General features: G+C 36.5%; 1 protein-coding gene across 1 annotated transcript in view; it reads left to right on the top strand.

Annotated features, from left to right (window-relative positions):
- The window catches only part of ACSS1 (acyl-CoA synthetase short chain family member 1), a 55,755-nt gene extending 34,016 nt beyond the window's left edge, over positions 1-21,739 (top strand). The window contains exons 9-14 of the mRNA XM_072409434.1: positions 5,429-5,541; positions 6,910-7,036; positions 9,125-9,252; positions 10,551-10,614; positions 19,492-19,613; positions 20,599-21,739. Coding sequence (XP_072265535.1) covers positions 5,429-5,541; positions 6,910-7,036; positions 9,125-9,252; positions 10,551-10,614; positions 19,492-19,613; positions 20,599-20,775 — 731 coding nt within the window. The 3' untranslated portion in view covers positions 20,776-21,739. The remainder of the gene's footprint in view (positions 1-5,428; positions 5,542-6,909; positions 7,037-9,124; positions 9,253-10,550; positions 10,615-19,491; positions 19,614-20,598) is intronic.
- The last annotated feature ends 5,402 nt before the right edge of the window (positions 21,740-27,141 follow it).

The raw sequence follows: 27,141 nt of genomic DNA, 5'->3' as shown, positions 1-27,141 counted from the left end.
AATCTGGAATTGATTTCTTAAAAGTAATTTGCTATCATTTAGCAAACTTGGAATAGATCCATTACAGGTTTGCTGGATTACCCAGGTTCACCCATTACTATGTTCTCCAGTTTTAGAGAGCTTTGATAAATAAGGACCAATGCACCAAGCTTCTGAATACATGTTTTGCAGTGTCCTAAAGTTAGGTGCTTTGTATTGCTTTGTAGATATATTTTGGGGTGTTATTTTTGTAGCATGAACCCACAATACCCCCCCACAGTGCATCATAATGTGGGTCATGGCACGTGTTCTGAAGTGTACATGCCTTTATACAGCTGTGTGTGTAATCTGAGATTTAGCATTTTAGCTTTGTAAATCCTTTTTAACAGTTAAGTTTTATTGCTGTAAACATTCGCTTGCTGCCTGAAAACTGTAAAGATTTATATATCATGAGAAAATTGATAAAAAATTTCCATTAAGTGACCTTCAAACAAAAATGATTGCCAAACAAAGTGTCACATCTCTTAAACATGGAAACTGTTCTAGACAAGAAGGGGACTGAAGATGTTGGAAATAAAATGCATCCACGATTGCCCATATTTCTTTTAAAGACTAAAATTTCCTGCTGCTGATGCATTTGTGGCTAAGCATATATTGGAACGTGAGAAGTGCGGAAACATGAGGAATATTCAAAATTGAAATCAAGAATGGTGAAGGACTCAGTTATATTAATTTGCTATATGAGATTAGGCTGTTCAGGTAGCAAAGTGAATTGTCATTCTGCAAGGAACTTTTTACTTAGTTTAGTGAATGTGGTAAAAATTAATTTTGCAAAGAATACCCAATCCCATGCAAGGAAAAAGGAAAATCAAACATTGTTTTTGCTTGAGTAGATTTATTGGGTAAAGTCAGAAGAACTCACCTCATTCAATAGGATAAGTGAAATACCCCTTGGACAGCAATAATACACTTTGCCTAAACTCCTTTAGTCAGCCCTACTACTAAATAATGAAGGAACCCTATGCAAGATCCAATAGTCAAGGAGCAAATGAAAGGTATTTGCTGCTGGGGATACGGTATAATATAGCACAGCTTGTTTATTATTATTGCAAATTTGTTTGTAGCTATATAAAATCAAGGAAACCCATCTTCTAATTGTTTGTCTGAAATGTTAATGATGCAGATCAAATGGTGGCCTACAATTTAATGCCAGCTTGTTAGGACTTTCAAGCTTGTTAGTAACATGCTGTTCTTGTAGCATGGCTCCCAAAATAAATTTGCATAATTGGAACCCACCTAAATTTAGTAACATTAACCAAATAAACAGTTGGGAATGTAGGCACGTGAGTTGTACTTCTATTATTCGGGCTGCATTTGCTGGCTTCTTTTTATAAAATATATGATGATGGGAGAAAGGGCCTAGGCAGCTGACAAATCATAAAGTGTGGGATTAGTTCAGAGTTTTTGATTTTAGAACAATTGTATAGCATGTAGACTGTGCAAAATGTAGTGACCAGTCCAGATTTCCTCCTCCACCTCATCCCTGGTTTTAAACCCACAGGGTTCCTACTTTTAAAAGTACCCAATATGGCTTGAAGGAGCTCCAATAACATTTTTGACAGTGTTTTCCAGAGCATCCACCAGGGCACAAAAAACACCCCTTGCTCAAACTTTACCTTGTCACTTACCTACATCTAGACCTTCAATTGAAAAGTAAAAGCAATCAAAAAAGCAACATTTTTTTAATTGTTAAATCTTAATCTAACTTTAAGCCCCCCCCCCCACACACATATTTTATCAATAAGGAAATGAGAGTGGTATATACATTGATTGAGTCAGGCAGATTTCTAGTTCTTTCCCTGAAACTTTATGTGATAAGAATGTATAGTTGGTAATGTTTAACCCATACAAACCTTTTGTAAAATAACTTGTCACTTTACCCCTAGCCCATAAAGTTCATTCACATTTGCCAACATCTCAGCTAAAAAAGGAATTTTACTGTCAGCTATTTGATTCATAAAAATGCTATTTCATGCTCCAGCTTTGAACACTTTTTTAGGTGAACAGAATACATGGTTTTTATGCTGTTCAAATATTTATTTAACCTATCTGTAAAGTTCAATCGCCAAAAGTTGTAAAAAAAAATATTATCAGATTTAAATGACTGGTCTTTCTCTCATTGTTTAACCCTTTAATATTTTTAATTCCTCAAGTTTCTGTATATTAATACCTTCAATCCAACTTGAATCACATTTGGTTGAGGAATCTGACCAGATTTGTAAATTCCAAGTCAGAATTGGTATTTTTTTTAATGAGCCATACTATATATGTCAATGTCAAATCAGAATGTGGATTGCTCAAAGTTTCAGACAGGTTGGAATTGTTCCAATCTGAGTTAGATTTGGCTCCAGTTGGAACTATCCAACCACCACTGCCACCACACAGTAACATGGCTAAAACAACCAGAATCTATAATATATTGAGTGGCATTTGTGTTACATTTTTTAAATTGCTGCAAGTGCTCAGATCAATATGGTGCCCATCATAGAGAACTTGCTGTTTGACATTATAGGCACTGTGGGATGTATGGGTAGAGTGTAAACAATTACAGGTAGTTGCTGGGTTAAGGACATCCGACATATGGAGGACTCCTAGATACAACAAAATCTTTTGCTAAACACAGCTGAGGTTGTGAGTGATCCTAGGGGGTGAGCTCTTTCTGCAACCTCTTGTAACTCTTTAATGACCAAGACAAACTCTGCAGTTGTTTCTTTTTTGCATATCAAAGCACAGCTTGCTCCAGAAGTTATTAAATATCTAGGCTACATAAAGATTTTTTTTTTTGCTTTGTGAACTCACAGTGAGGATTTTATACAGTAACTGACACCATGCTGCCTAATATTATGTTAGGACAAACATCTGTCCTAATTGCTTTTATTAAAATAATTTACCTGTTCCGACTTACATACAGATTCAACTTAAGAACAAACTACAGTCCCAATCTCGTATGTAACCTGGGGACTACCTGTACAAAATATTGAAGTAAAGGACCCCACTATCGGCTGGAAATGTTTTTTTTTTTCATAATTGATCATTGTTGGTGCAAAGATGAATGCATTGTCCAAATTTTCATCGCTACTAGAGTACAGGATTAGGTGGGGTGCACTCAAGGACCTTGTCCCAAAACTGCCTATAACACATTACAATATTATAGTATGCATGCATCAAACAATAAAATGTATATGATGCTGTAGATACAGATATCTAATGCCAGTTTCCTTAACTTATACTACAACATTCAGCTGTCTAATTTAGACCTGTGACAAAAAAGTGATTTGCTTGTAATACCCAATTTTTAGATTCTCCAGCAGTAATCGATTTTCATAGCTGTAATATAAACATATAAAATTACCTGTGGCTCCAAAAACAGCAGAATAAAAATCTGACCTATCCACCCTTGATTTAGAATCCAGAGTGTCCCTCTCTTAATCCACTGGACAAAATTAATTTGGTGAAAGCTTCTTTGTAAAAAAAAAAAAAACAACAATTAACTGCAAACCTGTCATTTATTCCTCTTTGTTATGTTAAAGAAACATGCAAATGCATGGGATAGGGATTGGGATTTGTTGTTGAATACAGTATGATGCATTTAGAATAAACTCTAAACAAAAATAAATTTATAGTAAAAGTATCTTTTAGCCTTCACAATGAGAAGGGGGTTAATTGTCATTACAGAGGGATAAGCATCATACGTATTAACCATCTCTGCCTTCCAAGGGACCTACTGTACCAATTACAGTTGAGCTTTGTTTAAGGAGATTTGCAGCGATTAAGTTACGGTAATTAGTTAGGTCTCATTTGCATGTACTTAGTCAAATTAATTTGCAGAGATTTGTTTAATATCTTTTTAATTTGTTAAGTGGTCCACGTGGATTCAGATGAATATTGTTTTCAAACACAACCTACAAACTAAACAATATGACAATGTTTTCCCTGGGATACAATTATATTGGCAGCTTGGCTACAAATAGTAGTTTAATGTATTAAAGGGTCCAATTAGGACTGACCCTGGTAGGGGAAGTCTCTGAATGTATCTAATTCTGATCTTCTCAGAATAAGAATGATTAAGATTTGCAGGCAGCGTAATCTCAGGATGCAGATAATGGGCAGCATATCCTAATGCTGTGTAATAAAAGTAATTTGGTGCCCCAAAGCTCTTTATATATTCACTTTACTGATAAAGCAATGGATAATTCCCTAGCTGGGATAAATGAGTTGACTTCTCTGAGGCTTAGATAATTGCTCAAAATGGCTGTTTAGATTGTGACAGTGCATTTGTTTATTTTGTGGATATGTCATATTATATAAAAGTAATAAAAATGAATCAGATAAAGCTGAAAATTCCAATCTAAGATGTAAATACAATAAACTATCCCAGCAAACCTTTCATAAAAGCATTATGTTTTACCTTCATTGATGATGTACTGCTAAAAAATGCCAGCTACCTGTCCCCCTTACTTATTAAGTGGCTTTAATATTTAGTATTACTAGTATAGACCAGGTATGGAGCATTTAGTTGCCATTTCCTGGCAGCCATGCTGATCCGTTTGCATCAGTAATTTCCTGTTCACTGATCCAACAATAATTAGAATTCCTGAATATCTTACAAAGTTTTGTAGTTCAAAATGTATAAAAGCCACTGAATGAGTATGAAAGCCATTATAAAGTATAACATTCAGATATTAAATATTTCCTAAAAGAGGTCAGCAATGGCAGCCAATGCACGGCTCTAATGACAGTTTAATAAACCAGGCAGCTCAGTGGCTTAGCTCTGATTTCTTGCAGTAGATCCCTGGCATCGCTTTTTATAGGGTACTTATAAAGTAGTTTTTTAGACACATCTATTAAATATTTATTAAAATGCCATTACTCTTAGCCAAAGTTATTATTCATAGGAAAATTGAATAGGAAAATATCCACTGTAAGAAAATACTGTTATGAGGTGCAAAGCTTAGGGGAAGTCACAGAGAATAGCTAGTTACCAGTGACATGACTATGGACTATAAAGTGCTGCCTAATATAATGGCACCATCTATAAACAAGTTATTATTTATAATAATAATAAATATTATTGGCTCAGGGGTTAGCACTCTGGCCTTTGCAGCGCTAGGTCCTAGGTTCTAATCCCAGCCAGGACACTATCTGCATGGAGTTTGCAGGTTCTCCCCGTGTCTGTGTGGGTTTCCTCCTACATACCAAAAAAAAAAAAAACGCGCAGTTAGGTTAATTGGCTTCCCCCTAAATTGACCTTAGACTACATTAATGACATATGACTATAGTAGGGACATTAGATTGTGAGCTCCTTTGAGGGACAGTAGTAATAATAATAATAATAATAATAATAAATAATGCTATAAAAAAACCCATAACTTTTGATTTGCTTTTACAGAGACTGGTGGAATCTGCATCTCACCTCGCCCCTCTGAGCAGGATGCTGAAGTTATCCCTGGTATGGCTATGAGGCCTTTCTTTGGCGTTAAACCCACACTTCTAGATGAACAGGTAAGTGACCATATAAAAAAATAATTAAAAAAAGTTTGCCCAGACAGTTATTGCAGTAGTGTACTCTAACTTCTAAAAAAAAGTGTGATGATACAGCTTAATTTTATATGTATGAAATTGTTACTGTAACAAAGATGCCTTAAGCCAGTTCGATGGATGTCATATGAATGTCTCTGGGTTTTTTCTAATTATTTACAGTGAAAGATAGATGAATGAATGAGTGCTGTGCTGTTCAATAGGTACGAGAGGGGGAAGGACAAGCAAGCAAACCCTGATGTGCTCTCTTTCATAGGAAAGTACAGAGGTTGTTGCCAATGAATGGATATAAGTCAGGGGACTGTATACCTTTCTGATTTTCAGACAAACACAGCGTTCATCTCAGGTGATAGTCATAGTTTTAGTGGAATGGACTGTGGCTGTTAGCATTAGGGCACCCAAGAGCATATTATGCAGTGGTCAGCATGGTTAGCTCAGTGGTTAGCACTCTTTGCAGCTCTTGGTTCCAGTTTTAAATCTTGGAAAGGACACTATCTGCAGGAAGTATGTTCACCATGTGTTTGGTGGATTTTCTCTGGGTACTCCAGTTTCCTCCCATGTGCCAAAAATATTTAGTTAGGTTAATTGGCCTCCCCTCAAAATTGTCCTTAGACTGTAATAATGACATATGACTATGGTAGGTATCAGATTGTGAGCCCCTTTGTTAGTTAGCTGTTAGTTACATGACTATGGACTTTGTAAAGTGCTTTGCAATGTCGGTGCTACATAAACACTGTGTAATAATAATAATACATATATGGGTGGTAAGTTTTCTTGTTATAAGATGGCTTCTTGCATTTTTTGAACCTGAGACCCTCCTTGGCTTTTAGACTACCGAAAAGATTGTGAGGGCTAGTGACACAACTGGTTAAAATCTGCTTCTTCTTCTACAGCTTAGAAGAATCTGGGCCTCCTTTAGGCTTCATGAAATAGATATATTTATTACTGCCTGGGTATGTTAGTCCAATACCCATCCCTTATAGCAGCATACCTCTTTATGTATGGGACACTCCTAACATGTGGGGCCCTAATGATGCCTATAATATTCTGCTCTAGCTCTTAGGATCATTTGATATTGGTATATATATTGGTTTCAGTGTTTTACATGTGTCTTTTTCACTCTATATCTATTCATTTAGGCTTTTTGTAGCATCGTCATAACTTTTTATTTCAAAGGTAGTTAACATGAAATGGTATTACAATAAAGTTTAAACTCAGTGTAAGAAAAAAAAATGTGTCAACAATTCCTACAAATTGAGGATAATTATAGATATGTCTATGTAGTATGATCTTAGCCAGTTAAGGGAAATTGTTCTTTATTGGCATCCCTAGGGTAAGATCGTTGAAGGTGGTGATGTCTCTGGTGCTTTGTGTATCGCACAACCATGGCCAGGTATGGCAAGAACCATCTATGGAGATCATCAAAGATTTGTGGATGCGTACTTCAAGGCATATCCAGGTATACATTTATGTGATAAACTTACAAAAATGTATATTGATCAAACATTTTATTACAAACTGCAGTATGTGGTTAGCACTTTTTAAACTTCACTTTATTCAGTGCTTGCTTATGGTTTGCTTATTTCTCATGTCTCCTTGGAAGTCCTCTGGGGCCTCCAATTTTAATCACTAGTAGGCCAGTTGGCTTCAATCGAAAATTCCACACTATGGTCTATCCAAGTGTATATAAATGTAGTAAGAGAATTAGGAACAGTGAGGCAGGGACTGTAAGTGTAAATGGTGCAAGTTATAATGCAAAGTAAAATAAATAAACAAATAAATAAGGAAATTTGCCTTGGACTCATCTTGATAAGGTTCTTTACCTACCACTGGATTTATAATTATGTTTAGTTAGCAAGGCTATAGAAACTTATGAATCAATTGAGAAAAAGGTAGAAGACAAAAAGTTTCAAAATTTTAGGGTTTTTAAATTGAGGTCAGAGTGAAGAACCAGGATAACTACCAGGGGCAGGAGCACTACCACCTTAGTCACCATATTAAGCATTACACCTAATATGATATTTGTGCCAATAATATGAAGCAAGGAACCTAGGGAGTCGCCTCTTCTGAGTTTCCAGTACAATTAAACCCTTTCTTTACCTAACTCTTCCATACCTTCCACCTGAAGGCTAGGAAGATCACCACATGCTATCTCTTTGTATAACCCAGATGGTATAAATTAGGGCAAATTATTCAAACAATCATGTTGACTACTATAAATTAGTAATATTACTTTTGGAACTAAACTCCTTGCTATAGCTGAATTCAGAGATGAGAAGAAATATGTGCTTGCACATATGGCTCATGAAATATATTTCTTTTACCTTAGCCTAAATGGACTGTTTGTATTCAACCTGATTGCTATCAGGTCTATCATAATATTAGGTCGTTTGTAATTCAATTAAGGAATTCTTAGGTGCTGAAAGATAACTGAAACTGTCCAAACAAAATTCCACATAAAAATTATTTCATACATTTCTATAACTTAATGCTTTGTCATGAGCATTGTTTTTTTTAATGTAACCAAAAACCTTAATGATTCAAAAACTGTAAGACCGTTATGTAACACCACAATGATACTGCACTGGTTAATGATCAATACACAGATTTGTATTTTACTTACATTTCACTGCCATTTCTTGAGATTATTGTAATCAGCAATGATAACCATACACTTGATAATGAGACCATAATTAAAGAGAATACTGATAAAAGGAAGACACTTATTTACTAGACCTACATATATCTATATATCTCATATAAATATCTATATATCTATGCACCTCTTTTATGTTTATTGAAAAACACAAAGAAATGTACACGTAGCCTTACATTACATTTAGAGTTATATTAGTAACTATTTAAAATGAGATAAGTTGTATGTACATGTGTGCCGTACAATTCTAACAAAGTGGAATTTTTGCTTATTTTGCAGTTAGGAATGTTGATTGAAAAACAAAAAGGCTTTAGGCTTCCCATAAACAGGTTGAATTTTCAGTTTGATCAAGCAGTTCAATAACTAATTATTAGGATCAATCAATTTGATTGAACAAAATTGAATAATTTCAATTGCAGAATTGAAAGAAACTTGACTCTCCAGGTTGGAAAACTTTCATCAGCTTACAAACTCTTGCTTGATTTCTGTTTAATCAAAGTTTAGAGCATTTGTATGTATACTCATCTTCATTAACTGAGAGACTGAGTACAAATATACTAATCTTTTTTTACATCTTGATTAGTTACAAAGACTTTTTATTAAAAAAAAACAACTTTGTTTTATTAAAAAAAACTCAATCAATGGACTGATTAAGCCAATTTAATCAGTCAACATTTTTGGATTCAATTTAAAATTGTTCAAAATAAATTAGATTCCTGTATCACCCTATTTTCGTATTTTAGTGCTTATAAAATACCGTCTCTGTGGATAACTGGATTTGGTCACTTAAGAGAAAAAAGGGTGTCAAGTTTTTGCAATGACAAGAGTTTTCAAAATGTAAAAAATATTATTTTGGTGATTTGGGGATGACCTTTTATTGTTATATTTTAGGCTACTATTTTACTGGGGATGGAGCTTACAGAACAAAAGAAGGTTATTACCAGATCACAGGTCGAATGGATGATGTAATAAACATCAGTGGGCATCGGCTGGGCACAGCAGAAATCGAAGATGCATTGGTAAATATGAAAAGTGTTAACGTTATTGTTAATGTCAGTTTCATGAACTAATGGAGAATTAAACAAGGAGGCACAAAAGACACCTCTGGTTGGTTTGAATGAAAGTAAAGCAAGTATTTGCTGGTAAAGCTAACATTTTTATAAATTTGTTGATTTGTTCAATCAGGGCAAGATCACTGTAAGTTTTATTTTGGAAAGGAATAAATGATAGAGTACTGTACAGAAGCGGGTAAGCATACAGTATTTACAATGGAGGGATCAGATACAGTGCATACCCTAATCGAATAAGAAAAAGGCAATGTTGTCAAAGTTTACAGTATTAAAGAGGTTTATGCTTCTACTGAAAAATGTTTAAAATACAGAATTTTTTTTTCAACAGCAAATCATGTAACAATAACAGTCATCCTGCACAAATAATTTCTTTGGCAATGCCCATATGGAAGGTGACTGGAATGTAAAACGTATCAATGTTTACATGCTCAGTGTACAGTAACATTACATATGCAGAGGAAGTTACCATTTCCTATGAGAGAATTCAGCTGTGGGTGGGTACAGATACTTCCTCTACTTTCACATTTAAGGCTGCCATATGCTTATATAATTTGAGTTTATATATATGATATATATAGGAAACTTAACCACAGTCAAAGTCATGTTTTCAAAACAATACTTGGGAACACACCAGCTGCTTAATAAATTTGAAAGCACTTCATACGAACAAATTATACTCCATATCTCTCTCTGCTGGCTCAACACAAAAAGAAAAAGACTATACTAAAAGAGACAGAGCACACAGGATGGCACAAGTTTTTTGGATAAAAAAATAAAAATGCACTTACAATATTAAGGCTTCTCAATCACAAGCATATCAACAAGCTGAAGTCTGACATCTAACATCAGGCTTTATACAAAAGATCAGAAGTATTCTATCTAGATTGCAATGAGGAGCAGGGACTGAGCACAGGTGTGGATAAAAGTACCAACACATTTTAGGGAGTGATCCCTTCATAAGAACTAGTATTAAATTTGTTTCTTTAACAAATTCAAAGAACCATTTTCTATCATTTGCAATTATAGATGCTCATAAATACAATGCATATAATCGCTCTGTTCTGCAAATTTGCCTTAAATTTTGAACAAAGTTGGGATTGTTTAGAAACTCTGGCTTTTTGTGTTGCTGCCTGTATCATCATTAATACATGGTAATTGTCACCAGTACATCTACATTCTTTCTGAAAAATATATTTATTGAGGAATAGAACTATGCAACATTTTGATTTTATATAATTACTTTTTAGGATGAACATCCTGATGTTCCAGAAACCGCTGTTATTGGTTATCCGCATGACATTAAGGGAGAAGGTAATTACTTAAATTGTCACTGGTTTATTAAATCTTTTTGGTTTAAATTGCACAGACAGCAGCTTTTGGTTTTCCTATGTTGGTTTATGTATATATTTGACATTGTCATTTTTAAGATATATTGTAATCTATAGTGGTAAGGGTATGGAAGGTCCATCTAGTAAGTGAATTTAACTGATTGTTGTTTTATATTACCGGTATATTAGATTTATGATCATCAAAGTGTTCTCTCCTGTCATTATTATTTGTAGTTCAGTTCTGAAACCAAGGCACTATTCAACCAGACATTTACTTAACAAATTTAGCTATAATGAATCACTAACTCTGTACTAGAAGTATATTAGAATAAATTTGTTTTCCTTGGCTGGGTAAATGAAGTTAGTAGTATGCAATTTATTTTGTTCTGGGAAGCTCTGTACTCAGTAATCATAGTTACCCAGTTTTAATATCTAACTAGGAAAATGGAGTGTGGTGGTGGATCATGAGAGAGACACCTTTTATACTTTAGTTTTTAAGTAACATGCATATTAAGTTTAGGTAAATTGGTGTCAAGGCAAATTGTAAATATTTGATTATAAACCAATCTGTGTCTCTGTTTAAATCCAAAAAGGAGAAGAAAGAATCAAAAGAATGTCTCTTTACAGCAACTTTTTCAATATAAAAGACACATTATATTTAGCAAAAATCACATTATCTTAAATATTTTGGACTATACACAGCATACATTTGCAAGGATATACACTCCTATCTCAAATTGAACGCATATTAGTAGGCAATCTCCATTTTACCAACACAATTCGACGTAAGGCTTCTACAGGAGAGGTTAGAAAGCATTTTGGTGGATTTGAGGTATGAAGATTAGATAGTTGAGTGTGTCAGGTAGTTCAGTATAATGAAGAGTACTAACAGGCTCAGCCAGATAATTCAGATGATGGTAGATTGAGCAGTTCCGTTAAATAATCAAGCTCTTAAATGGAGGTAGTCCAAATAGAGAAACTTTTTCTATTGAGAAATATAAATGATAGGATTCTTTAGGGCAGGGGGTATCAAAACATTGGATTTATAATTTTGAATATGAATTGCAGCTGGCCCGCCGCTGCATTGAGCTACTACAATTCCCGGCATCACTCGCGTCTATAGACCAGTGGCCTCTCTGCCTATGCGTGGCCCCGCATTGGACTGTTTTATAGACGCAGGGAATTGTAGTAGCGGCGTTGTTTCCATGAAGAGGGAGTTCCAGCCACTCATAACATTAAGCCCCGCATTTTTCTTGACGTAGGGAATTGTTATAGCGGTGCTATTTCAGTTTCAAGTTTGGCCTGCAAATTTGTCTAAGTTTTTAATTTTGGCCCACTGTGTATTTGAGTTTGACACCCCTGGTTTAGGGGAAATCCATATTGCTAAACCATATTGCTAAAATATTGAAGATGGGGTTACAGAAGTTACTTAATCTGGAGAAAGTTTCAAGAGTTCTGTAATGTCAGAGTATAGAGCTGCCTTTGACTGGCAATCCAAAAAGTCTTGGCTAGAATTTTTCTCTAGAGGTTGGCATACGGGAAGTGTCAGACCCAGGTCAACATAACAAACTTTCTGGTCCTTTTTTAGGGAAATGGGTCTTTCTTTTGAGACCATTTTGAGCTTCTATTGCATCTATATGCATCTATTGCTATCTATATGCATATATTTAAATTTAATAGAACATGGGCGAAAACATTGAAAAAATCATTCAGATGGAGCAAAATTTGTTTACCACTGCATGGAAAACACTGTAAAATGTGCGAAAATAAATAAAAAAGTGACAGTTCACATTGCATTCTCAATCCTTCTAAATTGCATTATAAATTTCGATCAGAAGACTTGTGTACATGAGTACTCTTTAGCCACCAGAATATTAGCCACCCAAAGGGAACCCCCTTTCTTCTATAGCTATTGGTGCTGACAAGTGGACTTCTCTCCTTCATCACCTGTTTCCGGTGTAGAGAAAGGCTTTTTGGTTACTGAAAAGCTTGCAATTTCTTTTCTGCTCAGTGTATGTTTGGTACATGCATTAGGGTGGAACTAAACCCACACTACTCATCTATACCCATTCCATTGCTGCCATTTTTCTTCTTTTTCTTTCCCTCTTTATGAAAACTAGGAATTCCGACTAGAGAGGATAGACTGTCAGGAGAGAAACTGAGTAATCCAGTTTTTCTTAAAAATCATGTAGTTGGCAAATGTTTTAAATCCTGGACCAGATCCATTCCAGGTTTGCTTGATCACCCAAGTTCTCCCATGATAGTCTTTCTCCTCCAGTCTTCTAGACCTTTAATGAATCAGGCCCTTTCTATACATTAAATAACTATCCTCTGATTACACATCTGTACAGAAGCACTTACTGGTATTCCAGTGGTATATAATACACACCCATTCTAAAAAAAAAAAACATAATTTTTAACATAAATTCTAAACTTACAGGTAGTTAGCACAACAAAAAAATAGTAAAAAGAGTAAATTTTTAGCAAGCACTGGTAGGATAAACTGCCCATATAAATGACAAGATTGATTGTGAACAATACATTTGTACATCCTATGAAATAATAAAAAGCATGGTTAGGGTGATGATGGCAGTGCGCCTGCTGTGCTGACATATTACCAATTCTAGTGATTTAGTATGACAGTGAATGCCAACAACAGTAGCTAGTGCATAAAAATATAAAACCTGGTGGAAAAGTGGAAAACAGGACAAATGCCAACATTGGTTATTAATCTGTCATTAAAAATTAGTTCAGATATTCTTACATTACCATTACTTGTACCATTTACAGATCATTAGTTTGCTGTTGCTAAGATCTGATATTTAAAAGTAGCTATAATGTTACTGTACCGCATACTAAATGGCCCTTTCTCTGGTCCCTGAGACAAAGGAGACTCTTGGCCAGTTCTACAAGCTGCTGTGAAGCTTTAAAGCTTTCTTATCGATATTCATATTGCCGGCGTCTTGTGAATTAGTAAAGTACCCAAGTATAACATGCCTCTCATTCCACCCAATTGTATGCCTTCCAGGCACAAAATGTGCAGGTTAATAGGCGACTATGGAATTTTTTTTATTATATGGGTACTTTTACTGTCCAATAATGGGTAAGACTGGGGAACTCACTCTGGATAAGAATGTCCAAGGGATTGCCACTCCAAAGAGCCACCTAAATTGTCCACAACTTGTTAACATTTGCCAGCAGCCTGTTGTCTTGTCTTCCATTGCAGTGAAGGGAGTCCCTGGTGTGCATGCATAGATGGTACTCTGCCTGGCTGCACTGAGTTTAATGCAGTGACTGTGCATAGATATGCAACAAAAATAAAGTTAATTATTCTATTATCAGTTTGTATGTTCTATTACCAAAATGCTCAGCACAGGGGGATATGGACCTAAAGTATAGGTGTACATAAAGCGCACTAAATGGGCATCCCATATTACATACCTCAACAGTTCCTTGCAATGAGAATATTGAGTATTGAGTCCGCTTTATACTGTGCATTAATTCTTCTTGTGCTGTGAAAGCTATTAGGAGCAAAATGTTAGTCCAAAATAGTCGCACATATAGTGTTCCATCTGTATAAGTTAATTAAGTATGTAATATACTCCATGCCATTAAATTATAGGTGTGGTGACACCTTGTTTGAATTTGAGCAATCCCTAATATTGAAGACAGGGCTGTAAGTTGACATCATGCATGTGCGCAATAGAACAATTTTGGACTTTTGTACAACAACCATCCTTTTGTGACGTCTTTGTGAATCTTTTTGTAGCGGTCACTGCTAGATTGTGCAATTGGGGACTGTATGGGGTAAACTTTTAAAGTTATCACTAATTGTACATTGTGCCATTTCAAAGGTGCAGTTGACTGCAGTGGTCTAACAGCAATTCGCTATGTGTCTGAAAGGGGCACATTTTTTCACAGCTAGTATGATAGGGGCCTTTATGTATTTTATACAGATGGTTGTTTTTTTTTTACAGCATAATTGGGCAGTCTGCATGATTCTGGCCAAGTTGTCTGTTAAGTGTTTACATATACAGTGGTTCAGGTGGTAAAGATTGCCCATCTCTGCCCAACAAAGTAAAATGTAGAACACTTATCAGCTACAACACACAATGTCAGTTTAAACTTACAGTATATCAATACTGGGCTGCATGTATCTCAAGGACAGTTCAGTGAGGTTTTTCAGGCTACTAATGCACAGAAACTTCTCATTATCAAGAATATAAGCTTATAATTAACTTGTCATAAAACTGTCTAATCTCTGTCTCCTCTACAGAGCTAGAATCATAAATAATTATCACTAAGTTCTTCTATTGGCAGAATTCCTTATGTGTTTTGTTACTGAATGGTGTGTTAGGTATTATTGGCTGCTTTGTTTAATAACAGGTTCTACTCAAACTTTCTAAACTTGTAACTCATTCCTAGGAAATGTTGGAATATTCATCATTTACAGTGCTGACAGCTCATGGAAACCTATGACTTCCACTGTAGTGATAGGGCAGTTAATATTTTACCAAGTCATGCTAGAGCTTGATAACAGCTCATTGTTGCAGCTATTAAAATGCATATATTTCTTATATCACACACCTGGATTGTTGCCATTAACTCCAGAAGACCTGTTCAAAAATTCACACTTTTCTAGCTGTGCCTCTTTACAAATCTTCCTGGAGTAGTTTTACACTCTTGCACACAGATTAATAAGTGTGAAAACAGTTCGGGGATTCCTGTTTTGTAAGTTAGTTTTACTGATTTATAAAGACTTTCCCACTGCGGACAATTTGCTCAACATTACCCCTGACATTTTACCAGGTATTATAAATAGAGGAAAACTGGAGATGGACCTTTCATTCAGGTGGTATACTGTCATTTTTTTTTTTTGGCAGTCTATTAACCTTTTCTTATTATCATTGCATTTTTTCCTGGTCACCTTTTATAAAACTGGTAAAAACCAAGTAAGGCAAAACAAAAACTATTTTGCATTACTAATGCATAAACAAGCCCAATGATGAATTCATCTTCAACTTGTGCAAGTCCACGTTGATCTAATGCACATGAGCAGATCCACAGCCCATTTGGCACTCAACCAACTGGCCTGATGGATTTGCCGATCAGTAATCAGTCAGAAGTCTATAAACGTGGCATACATGAGTATATTATTCTGTCCTTTGGATGGTGGGGTGGGCATACAATACAGAACAGATATAAACTCTTGATTGCTCATACACATGACACAAATGTTGTACTTTTGATTTATATTTATATGCCCACAGGCTGGGGGGCACAATATTCATACCTGTGCTAGCCTCAGGGCTGCATTCTCAGTACACTTCATTCTCTGAGTAGAAGCATACAACCCAACCTACCCCATATTATCATATGCACTCTATTACCACCTAAAACAGTCATCTAAGCCATATAGACATATGGCTGACCGCAGTGCCAGTGCCAATGTCTAAGTGACTACTGGATTTTATGATTAAGGTACCTTCAAGTAGAATTGGTATCAGATGTGTCTCATTCGTTAGGAGTTTCAGCAATACCACCAAGGTATCCTAATCCCCTGAAGAAGCCTTGCAGGGCGAAACATGTGGGGTAGGAAACCAAGTCTTTGTTGTAAACTTAACTCGATGTACCATAGAATTAATTTTTTATGATAAGACTAGTGCATCAATGTTAGCCTAGGGCTAAGTGTAGATGGCTATTGTCTAGTTTTCTAGGATGTGTAAATAAACATTGGAATTTTAAAAAAAAAACATAATCTTGCCCCATAAAAGCCTACTTTTTTCTTTCTTTCATATCATTCCCTACACTTCATTCTCGTTTAATCAAATTTAAATTGTGACATTCTCATTAGCAGCTTGACAAAGTTCTATTTTAAAACTACTGCCACATGGTATACTGTAAATGGTGATTGAATTGATAAAGGGAGACAGACTAAAGGTGCGTACACACTTCCAATTTTTATCGTTCAAAACGAACGAACGACGAACGATCGATTGTGCAAAAATCTTCGTAAAAAAAGTAACCAACGACGCCGACGAACGAGGAAAGTCGTTGGAAACGAACGACCGGACCGGCGGATCGGATTGGACGACGATCGTTGACCATCGTTCGTGTGTACGATCGTTCGTTGATGGTCCATGGTCTGAGCATGCGTAATGAACGAATGTTCGTTCACTTTCCTGTCGTGCACATAGTTCCTCTATCGCTCAAACGATCGTATCTATTGTGTGTACAATATCTACGAACGATCGTGTCGTTATCTCTATGTGCAGGATCGGTGCTATACGATCGTTCGTAGATATCGTGCAGGATCGTTCGTCGTTCGTTTTCCAACGATAATAATTGGAAGTGTGTACGTAGCTTAACAGACAAGAGACATTCTGTAGATTCTAGTTCTTAAACCACCAGTGACAGCTGCGTTCCAGCACAAAGTCCAAAATCAGATTTCAGGCATTCATACCTTCTACAATTTGCCTTATCTGAGCATGAAATAGAGGAGAATGTAAACAATTTTTTTTTTTCTAAACAGGTTTAGTCTGTTCACTTAGCATAATGAGTTATCAATTGCAAGAGGTAGATCACTTAGTTTAGTGAATGTATTAAAAAATCCACTTTGCAATAAATGACCAATGAATGAATCATATGTAAGTAAATGTGATGTGTGAATCGGGAAAAATCCCCAAGCATAAAAATCTGTATACCTTTGACAAGGGCAACATTAATGGCTAAATGATTGGGTCAAGGCACCTATGCCAAATGGCAGGTCTTGTAGTGTGTTCCCAGTATTTAGTGATTTGCACCTACCGAATGTGGTCCAAGGAAGAACAACTGGAGCCAATATCATGGGTGACCAAGGATCATTAATGCTAATGGGGTATGCTAGCCCTTTCTGATTCCGCTGATACTGAAGCACAAATTGCCTAAAAACAAACCCATTTAAAGAAAAGAGTAGACTGCAAAACCCTAAAGGAACCAGGACATCATCAAAACCAAAAGGACACAAATAAATTTAGGGAGCTGGAGCCTGGGACTCTAGTGGTTAAATACAAAGTTTGCTCTATGTTACTTATCCAAACTAGAATGACTGTGCTGAAGTGTCTGAAGGAGTGTTAATAAAACTGTTATCATGTTGATCATCTTCCAGTGACAGTTTCATTACGTCTTTGAGTTGGGCCATCTAGATCTGACTGTTGGATGGCAGCCATATTGTAATCGGAATTACAGAGCGTCTATTGAATTTGGCAATTGTTGCCCCACAGTTACCTTTTAAAGTCTGAGATTAGAAAGGCAACTGAAAGAGATCATAGTAATAAAAGTGTGAATTGTTTCCAATCATCTAAACATAACAACAACACTTTAAAATTATAAGTTGAATCACCCACATAAAATTTAAGTGGATTGTGCTATTAAATATTACATAATATTTTATTGAGATACTAAACCTTCTTGAGTGTAATTCCAGGGAGTTACATTACTGGAGTGTTTTTTTTTACTTTTATTTACCCTCTTTTATACTGAGGAGTACTAAAGCTGCGTACACACCTGCAATTTTTCTCGTTGGAAAGGATCTTTCACGATCCTTTCCAACGAGAAAAGACTGCACGATGCATGAACGATGCTGTACATACAGCACCGTTCATGCTCTATGGAGAGGGGAGGGGGAGAGCGACGGAGCGGCACCCTGCTGCGCGCTCTCCCCTTCCCTTTCATTAGGATCGGTCGTCGTCCATCGTCCATGGATCCGCCAGGACGGTCGTCGGACGATGGACGACGACCGACTGTACACACGGCAGATTTTCGCCCGATAATTGGCCGATACCGATTATCGGGCGAGAAAAATTTGCCGTGTGTATGCAGCTTTAGTCACACACTCAGCTATAGCAGGATATAAGCAGTGAAAACAGCTATCCTAATTCCAACACATTGTAGCCATGTTTATCTCAAATATAAAGTAAACCTGTCTTAGGAGGATTATGATGGCTGACATTGCTGACCTTCAGAAAGTGCTAATTGCATGCCTGTCATACACATATACTAGCTTCAGTACTTTATAAGACACTTACCTGGAACAAGCATGCAGAACATGAAAGTCAAAGTAAAATGAAAAGTCCTTATCTTTCCATTGTTCTGTGTTGGTGGCGCAAAGTAGTGAAGCCACAGATTTAGTATCAAAGTAAAAACACTATCACCTGCACTGTGCAATGGTGGCCATAGTTCTTTCAGGGAGGTTTTGTTACCATGATCAAAAGAATACATTAGTGAAGATATCACATATGTGGGTGCACCAAAAAAGGAAAATATTCAATTAGTCAAGTGAGAAAACCTTTCCCATTTGATTTTGTTCTCAGTCTAATTACCTGGGTTCCCTTTACTTTGCACTGAAGGTATTGTAAGTTAAGCTAAAAACTTCTACAGTAGCTCTCTCTCAAGGTAGTTACCCAGTGAATGAATGGATAATGTCATAAATAGGCCCTGTACCCCGTCTATTGACTGGTAGGAGAGCTTTAAAATGTGCCATCCCTGACCTCCGTAGCTGCTTGTAAAGTGAAGCAATTCATTCTCAAAATTCTCCTGTCTTTCTTTCCTCTTCAGTTGTCCCTTTTTAGGTGAATATATATATCTCAATATTAAATTTGCTACATGAGCTACAAATGCCAGGCTTACTTTAATATCTTGAGAATAATATCTGTGTATTATATATATATCTGTATATATATATATATATATATATATATATATATATATATATATATATACATTTATGTGCTTGCTTTCCTTCTTTGATGTAATTGCTTAACACAATCTTTTGTTATTAATGTTTATTATTAAAAGTGAATTCCTCTCTTCTGTTTCATAGGTGCATTTGCCTTTGTTGTATTAAAAGATGACGTAAAAGGAAAAGAAATCGATATTATAAAGGAGCTTAACTCAATAGTCGCCACAAAAATAGCAAAATATGCCGTCCCAGACCACATTCTGGTGAGCATGTGCTAAGGAATTCTAAATACTGTAATAATTCTGTATTTTGAGCATCTTTGTTAATGATAACTTTAGTATAGCTAATAGCAGTTAGGAACATTCAGCTTGATTTATTTTGTAAAGTTGAGTTAACTGAAGAAATGACCCTGGATCCCTAAAGTGTATGACACTGTGGTGGCACCAAAGGTCATTTTATCAGAAAACTGGGTGCATCTTGCTTCCATTAAGGAACTAGGCTCAGGGTGGGCAGTATTAGGGGCAGGTGCTGTAAGGAGACCTCTAGATGGGTGATAGAAGAGCCGGCTGTTAGAAATAACACAGGTGAGAGCTTAGGTAGGTAGGTATATGCGTTAAATAATGTGTAGTATTTATTTAGTGTTTGTATAGGTGTGTTAGTGTATGCAGAAATAATCGCAGGACTTCTGAGGGGGTTCAGATAAGGCACCCATCTGGGACTGTAATAAATCCACGTCCTGCATAGCTGAAGTGTAATGCCAACTAAACAGAACAATACTCAATTAGTTAGCATAATTCTGTATAACAGTACTTTACTATAATGCTAATCTACTGTTACCACCATTTGAGGTTCCAGCATTGCTGAAGGTGAAAATAATGGGTAGGATTACAGTCTGGCAATAACAGGCTAATGCTAGGTAAAGACTTTTTGTTTTTGGGAATGGGGTGGCACTCAAAGTTGCTGCTGGTTTGCTCACTGATATCTAGTTATGGCCCTGGGTACATTTAAAGGAATGTGTTAGTGCCTTTTGCCTGTTCTCAGACCATGGTATGGCAACAAATTCCATGGCAAGGTTAAATCCTACAAAACTCAGAGTAACTACGAAACATGTGAAAGCTGCTTTTCTCTGGTGACCTGCATTCTTAAAAATACCTTGGAATAAACAAGTCAAGAAAACAAGAAAATATGAGACTTACTTTTACTTAATGAACAATACTGTAGATTTGTAACGCTATTTTTATTCCTTAGATCGTGAAACGCCTTCCCAAAACTCGCTCAGGGAAAATCATGCGTCGAGTACTGAGGAAAATCGCTACAGGTCAGACTGATGATCTTGGAGATATAACCACCTTGGAGGATCCAGGAATTATTACAGAGATACTGGAATCATACAGCAAATACAAATCCGAACAGAAAAGCAAGTAACTGAGGAACACCACTTTAATGGAGATAAATTACAATGGAACCATCTGTTAACTTCTACCATTGAAAGCCCAGCAACGCTAAGCTAAACTACCTGTACTTTCTATTAACAAATCAAATAACTTATTGGTTGTACATTAAAAGCAAAACCGAGCCGTATGATAGTTAATGTGCCAAAATGCATTCTCCTTTGAATAAGGAACTCCATGTAAATACAAGAAAAAAATCAATCCTACAAAAAAAATGACCAGCATTAATTTTGATCTTAATTTTGATCTTGCCTTGTGTTCAGTGTTAATGGGGCAGAGACTGTGCATGGATAATAATACCCATATGAAAGACCACAAACGTGAAATATACTTATTTATTATTAAAATACTATAACATCATAAACAATATCAATTGTGCAGTCTTTTAAAAGGAATCCATCATGTATTATACTGCTTTTATATAGTTTACTACCAAATTAATTCTCTGTTGCTCTGTCCTTCAAACAATGGTTCCACAAACAGCACCATACAATACAAGATGCAAGACATCATATATCATAAACAACAGGTATGGTGTGATATTGTTATTGTTTATCTGTTGCACTTTTGTAACGACACCTGTAACTTCCATCCAATCACGGGTACGTTTATACAATGTATTATCGGAACTCTATAATGATGTTAGATCCTTAGCATTTGCTATTTAGTACCCATGATTTACATTTTAAGGCTTTCTGTAAAAATCTTGATCAATGAAAATTAAAGGTGTCACAATGCACAGCCAAACCAGTGTTTGTTTTAATGTTACAAACTGTAAAGCTGGAACATGATTGGTTGTCATAGTCATTGTATTCAGTGATTTGTAAACAACATTACTGTAAACCAATGCTGTAAAAACATTATTGCCTTATATATGTGGGACTGGTCAAAGAATTTTAACTGATATAAATATTTTAGTAAAAATATTTTATCTGTTACTGTGTTGACTTTTTTTTACAGCTTTTACATTTTAGAATTCAATGTTCTTTATATGATGAGTTTATGTTGCATTTTTTTCAGTAAACTTGAAAAGAATCCATATCCACCAATTACTGTTTCAAATGGCTTCTAACTGCAAACTGGCAGAAGGAGTAGTAATATCTAGTGCAGCAATTCTCAACTAGGGTTCCATGGGACCCTGGGGTTCCTTTAGAGGTCACTGGGGGTCCCTTGAACTGTGGCTGATTGACCTCCCATCTGATTGTATTCTGAGGCCAACACCACTTGGTAGAGCCGGCTGCAGGGTACCATTGATCTTGACTGTAAGGTTGTAGGCAATCTGACCTCCACTATACCAGTGGCCACTGGCCCCCTATGAAATGGTTTTAGAAGGGGTTTTACTAGACCTCCAAGTTATTTCAAGGGTTTCACTTTTGAATCTTTTGAATTAGCAAAACCAATGCAGCCTATAGCTTTATAATAAAACAATAGCTTAGGGAATGTTCACAAAGTAGAATACCTGGGTTGGATACCTTAGATGGAAGATGCCTCCTTAGCAGCATACTAGTTTAGAAGTTGTGTAAACAGGGCTTCACTGCCAAAAATAAAATGTAGCTTTGCAACACATTCCTCATTAGGCAGATATAGTGAATGTTCATACATTAAAATGACCTTTATCTGACCTAAAATATTTTTAAGGTTATAGGCGTTCCGAAACACAGAGCCTTTTGTTATCTACAGGTCATTGTCTTGTCTTCAATTTCATCCCTGTGAAGCTATCTAGGCGTCCCAGGTCCTACATATTGTAAAATAATGAAATATGTGATGCCAAACTTGGAGGGCTTGGTATTTGTACCTTAATTTGTATCTGGAAATGGAATGTCTGGGCCACCCATTCCTTCCAGAAAACTCCTGGCCTGGATCCCAACTAAAGAGCCACAAATGTCTCCCCTCCTATTGTGTGTTACTTCCACCTACTAGATTGTAAGCTCTTCGGGGCAGGGTCCTCTCCTCCTCCTGTGTCACTGTCTGTATTTGTCATTTGCAACCCCTATTTAATGTACAACGCTACGTAATATGTTGGCGCTATATAAATCCTGTTTAATATTATTAAAATCTGCAGCAACACAATTACACATGGACCTATCCAGCCCTTTAATCCCTTCTCCGGGATATGTCAATTTCATTCTACTTCAATATATATTTGACTTCTTTTGAAATAAAGCCCCATCTCAATCCTGTTATTTCACTATCAAATACTAGATATTCAATAGAGAGTAGAGCCTGTGAAACTTGACAATTAAATAACAGGGGAGGGGTATAATATTAACTTTGGCAGAAGTAGTAATACTCCACATACAGCCTGGAATTACAATCCAAGTGGAAACATATCAATTTAAGTGTGGGTACAGTGGTACCTCGGTATAAGTCGGCTTTGGAATAAGTTCAACTTGGTATAAGTCCTGTTTGGACATGAAAAATTTGCTTGGTATACAACCTTTGTTCTAGAACTTGTATAAGTAAAAATGAGTCATAACACCGCGCGCTACTCTTATTTACCTCTCTCGAGACAAAGCCACGACTGCCCACAAGCGTCAGTATGCCAGTTGCTACCATTCAGTGAACAACCCGCACTATAACTCTCTGTGAATTACATAACATCTCCTCCTCCCTTCTCAGCGCCATCCTAGTAGGCACTCCACTCTTCTCAGCAAGGTAAAGTGAGGGTACATTTTTATTTATTTCATCAAATTGCTTTTGTATTTATGTATTTTAGTATTAAGCTGTGTTTAAATTATTGTAAACAGCCCCATCAATGTATAATATGCCAATAACAATCGTTTTTTTTCATGGGAACGGATTCTTCATTTTCCTTTTATTTCCTTTGGTAAAAATGTGTTTGGTATAAGTCCAAGGATCTGGAACGGATTAGGGACTTATACCTAGGTACCACTGTATTTCTAATCCAAACACCTTTACAACTGTCAGACACATGCAGGATTTAAATATAAATGCTAAAAGTTTGCCAGCAGTATGGTCTTTTGTCCAAAAACCGGCTCACTTTTTTATTTTATCAGTACACTGACTGTGGCTCATGTTTTTACAGCCCCAGAATCTGTAATATGAAGCTGGGTGCTGATATCATGTAACTTCAGTGCACATGCATGGTTGTTATATCATCAGTGCCTGTGGCCCCGGGAAAAAAGGAATATACTTTAACGATAGGGAAGGAATGCATGTGGGGAGTTAGAAACCTCACACCACTGGAGAACAACATACCCAAAAGTACTTATGTTGTATTAAGGCAAATCTAGTTTAATTGCACTTTGAGCCAGGTTGGGACCAATCAAGCATAAAGCTTTGCTCAATCTCTTGTTGTGGTGCATGAATAATGGCTAGAATACTTGCAGATATTGGTAGCAATTATGCTCCAAACTCTCTTTAGTGCTATCCCTAAAAGTCTGGGAACAATGATTGGCTGATCCCATTCTTCATCTGAGATCACATAGCTATGTATTCAGGCATGTGGCCCATTTTTTCCAGCAAAGGAAAGTAACTTGGTTCTTTTTATTATCAACTACTTATTCATTTAAATATACAAACATTAACCACTTGAGTCCAGTTTTTAAATATTTTTTTCACCAATTTTGGGGTAAGTAGGTGAAGCTGTGCATATAACTGACGAGTTGTGTTGAAGGATTTTACAGCAAAGTCATTTTTTGTTAGACTAGACAACAAGTGAAGGTTATAGGGTGCAGAACCTGACATCTCAAATACGGGAAAAAACTATAAGTTATAAAATTATGTGTTGATAAAACAAAGTTTGTTTTCCTCTGTGGTTTACTAATTTAGAAGAGAAGGCTATGTATCCCTATTAATAGACTGCAGCAGTTGGAATGGAAGCCAGGAAGGCAGTGTGATGCTGGATGGAAAAATTGAATCAGCACAGAAGGAATGGAGAGACTGTCATGTAGGGATCACATTATATAACGAATATCTCTGCTTTACAATGCCTGGAATGCCTCGGTGTTATATTAGCACAAATCCAGACATATATTTCTGTGTAGAGGAAAGATTTTAAACTTATTTACAAAGGAAAAAAGTAAGATGAGGATTTCATAATAAAGGATTTGTACTTTTTTTTCTCCTCTAGGCCGGCTAAATTGTGCTGCCCTATCTCCCCCTTCTGCCCTGAAAAAAAAGTTCTTAGATCAGACTGACGGGGTGGTTGCAGTGTGGTGCTGTTGCCTGAGGGGAGGCGCTACATGTAGCTTCTCCCTGTGGCAGCCCCATAAGGAATGAATGGGAGCAACAAATGTGCAGATACTGTAGCTTTAGGTCAGTGGTCCCCAACCTTTTGCAGGTTATGTGCCACTTAATGCACAGACTCTGGATCACAATGCATGGGAAGCCATGCGTCTCTCAAAGGTGAAGAAACTTCCTCCAGGGCGACGTCATGATGCCAGAGACACAACACAACCCGCCCTGAGCCTGCGATTTCTCCAGGAGACTTGGCTCTCAGCTCTGGCCGGCGCAGCCCCCCTAGGGGGGTACCACCTTTCAGTCAGTCTAGTGGGCCTCAGACCAGGGGTTGGGGACCTCTGCTTTAAGTGACTGAGCACGCACATACCCCAATTATTTCTACACAGGTGTCTAACGTCACAATATTACGTGCACACTGTCAGTGAAGTAGCCGTAAATACATTTTGCCATCTTGGTAGAGGCAGTGTTTTGTCCCAAAGAAAACTGGTAAAAGTCAAAGGACCAGTCATCAGTGTTTATTGCTTTCTGTGTATAGTAGTATTAAACTATTAAATGAAATGCAGGTGTATCACTCACATGCTTGCCCAATAGAATAATTTATCTAAATGCCCTCATTTCTAGAAAAATGAGGCCTGATCTGTACAGAACATCTTCCCAAAAATACCCAGCATACCCAGGTGCCTACCCTAGTGGACATGGCATGCTAGACCACAATCCAGCTGGCCTAGGGGCAAAACCAGCCCTGTCCGCAGCCTAGACAACAGTAAAGCCAAAGCATAAGGAGGACAGTAAGGGAACTAGCATTCCCAGAAGTGTTCAGTATTGTTAAACTTTGCCTGATCTGTACAGTTGCCCTAAATCAGTATTTTTTTTTTTAAATATTGTGCTCAGTGACAGCCAGGCACCTAGCATTTTCAGGTGGTTAACCGTGGCATTGCTTGTATTTTCCAAGTACTAGTTTCTCCTTAACAGGTCTATTCTATTCCATGTATCTGATGCAATTCCTAATATTTACTTTCAATGGATGGAGGGTATGTATGATAATGTAGACTACACACAATCATACTCCATTTCCGTTGTTGATTCACAACTTTTCATGGGTTCTACTCCCACTTCTGTGTTCTGTGGGTCAAACAGTGCTGAAACACAAAGGTTTAGCAGAATGGTAAAAAATCTGTAATCTTTTAGGCTGTGCTGTGGATGCCATGTTTAAATCTACCACTACACTGAACCACCAATTGACTGGGAGATTAAAAACCACTCCAACTCCCATAATACCAATCAACATGCCTCGGGTAACTAGAAAACTGGAATATCAATACACTGTTTACTTTTTACTTTTTCTACAATTCAACAAAATCACACCATTAGTCATCAGTTGGATCGTATTGGACAATATATACAAATGAGTTCAAAACATTCTAAACTGCAATGGTTCTCCATGCGGATACCAATAAAACAAATGGGTATCACTCTATAGGATCTGTCTGTCATTGACATTATGATACTTCATGTACTAACAAAGCTAGAATAACCTCAAGGTAGAAATAAACCTTTTAAATAAAAATTTGCAACCAATCCAATCCTTTACTGTAGATGTACATGCAGGATCCTTTCTACAACAAAATAAACTTACTAGCCTGATCACAATTTGTTTAATTACACACATGCACAGATTGGCAAAAGCTAAAGATAGATTGCAGACAGGCAAGTTTTTTCTTTTTTTTTTTTTTTTTATTGCAGAAGGGACATCGCCTGTACCTTCTGCAATAAAATCTTGCCAGTTTGCAGAACTATAGTTCTGTTTTAATCATGTCTTGATTGGTAATATTAGACCTCTTATAGGACACAATGCAATAGTTTACCTTTACTGCAACACCTTTTTTTTGCCGACATATATTGCAGGTAATATTTTATAAAATATTTATATTTGGAACACTACAAGTTCCTTATAATAACATAGCTTTATATATGACTTCCCGGAACTGGAAGGGCCGATACAAACAATTCAACTGTGCACTGCTGTATTATAACAGTTGGAGGGTTTGCTGAATTGCCCAATTTAATTTATGGAAACATTTTAAAGCCCATTTACACAACCTTGAAGGTGACTGTTAAATAGTTATGTTAAAAAAAA

This window comes from Pyxicephalus adspersus, chromosome 4, assembly GCF_032062135.1.
Source record: "Pyxicephalus adspersus chromosome 4, UCB_Pads_2.0, whole genome shotgun sequence".
In the NCBI taxonomy this organism is placed as follows: Eukaryota; Metazoa; Chordata; class Amphibia; order Anura; family Pyxicephalidae; genus Pyxicephalus; species Pyxicephalus adspersus.
The sequence above is the reverse complement of the archived record's forward strand: the minus strand, read 5'-3'. Positions and strand labels throughout refer to the sequence as shown.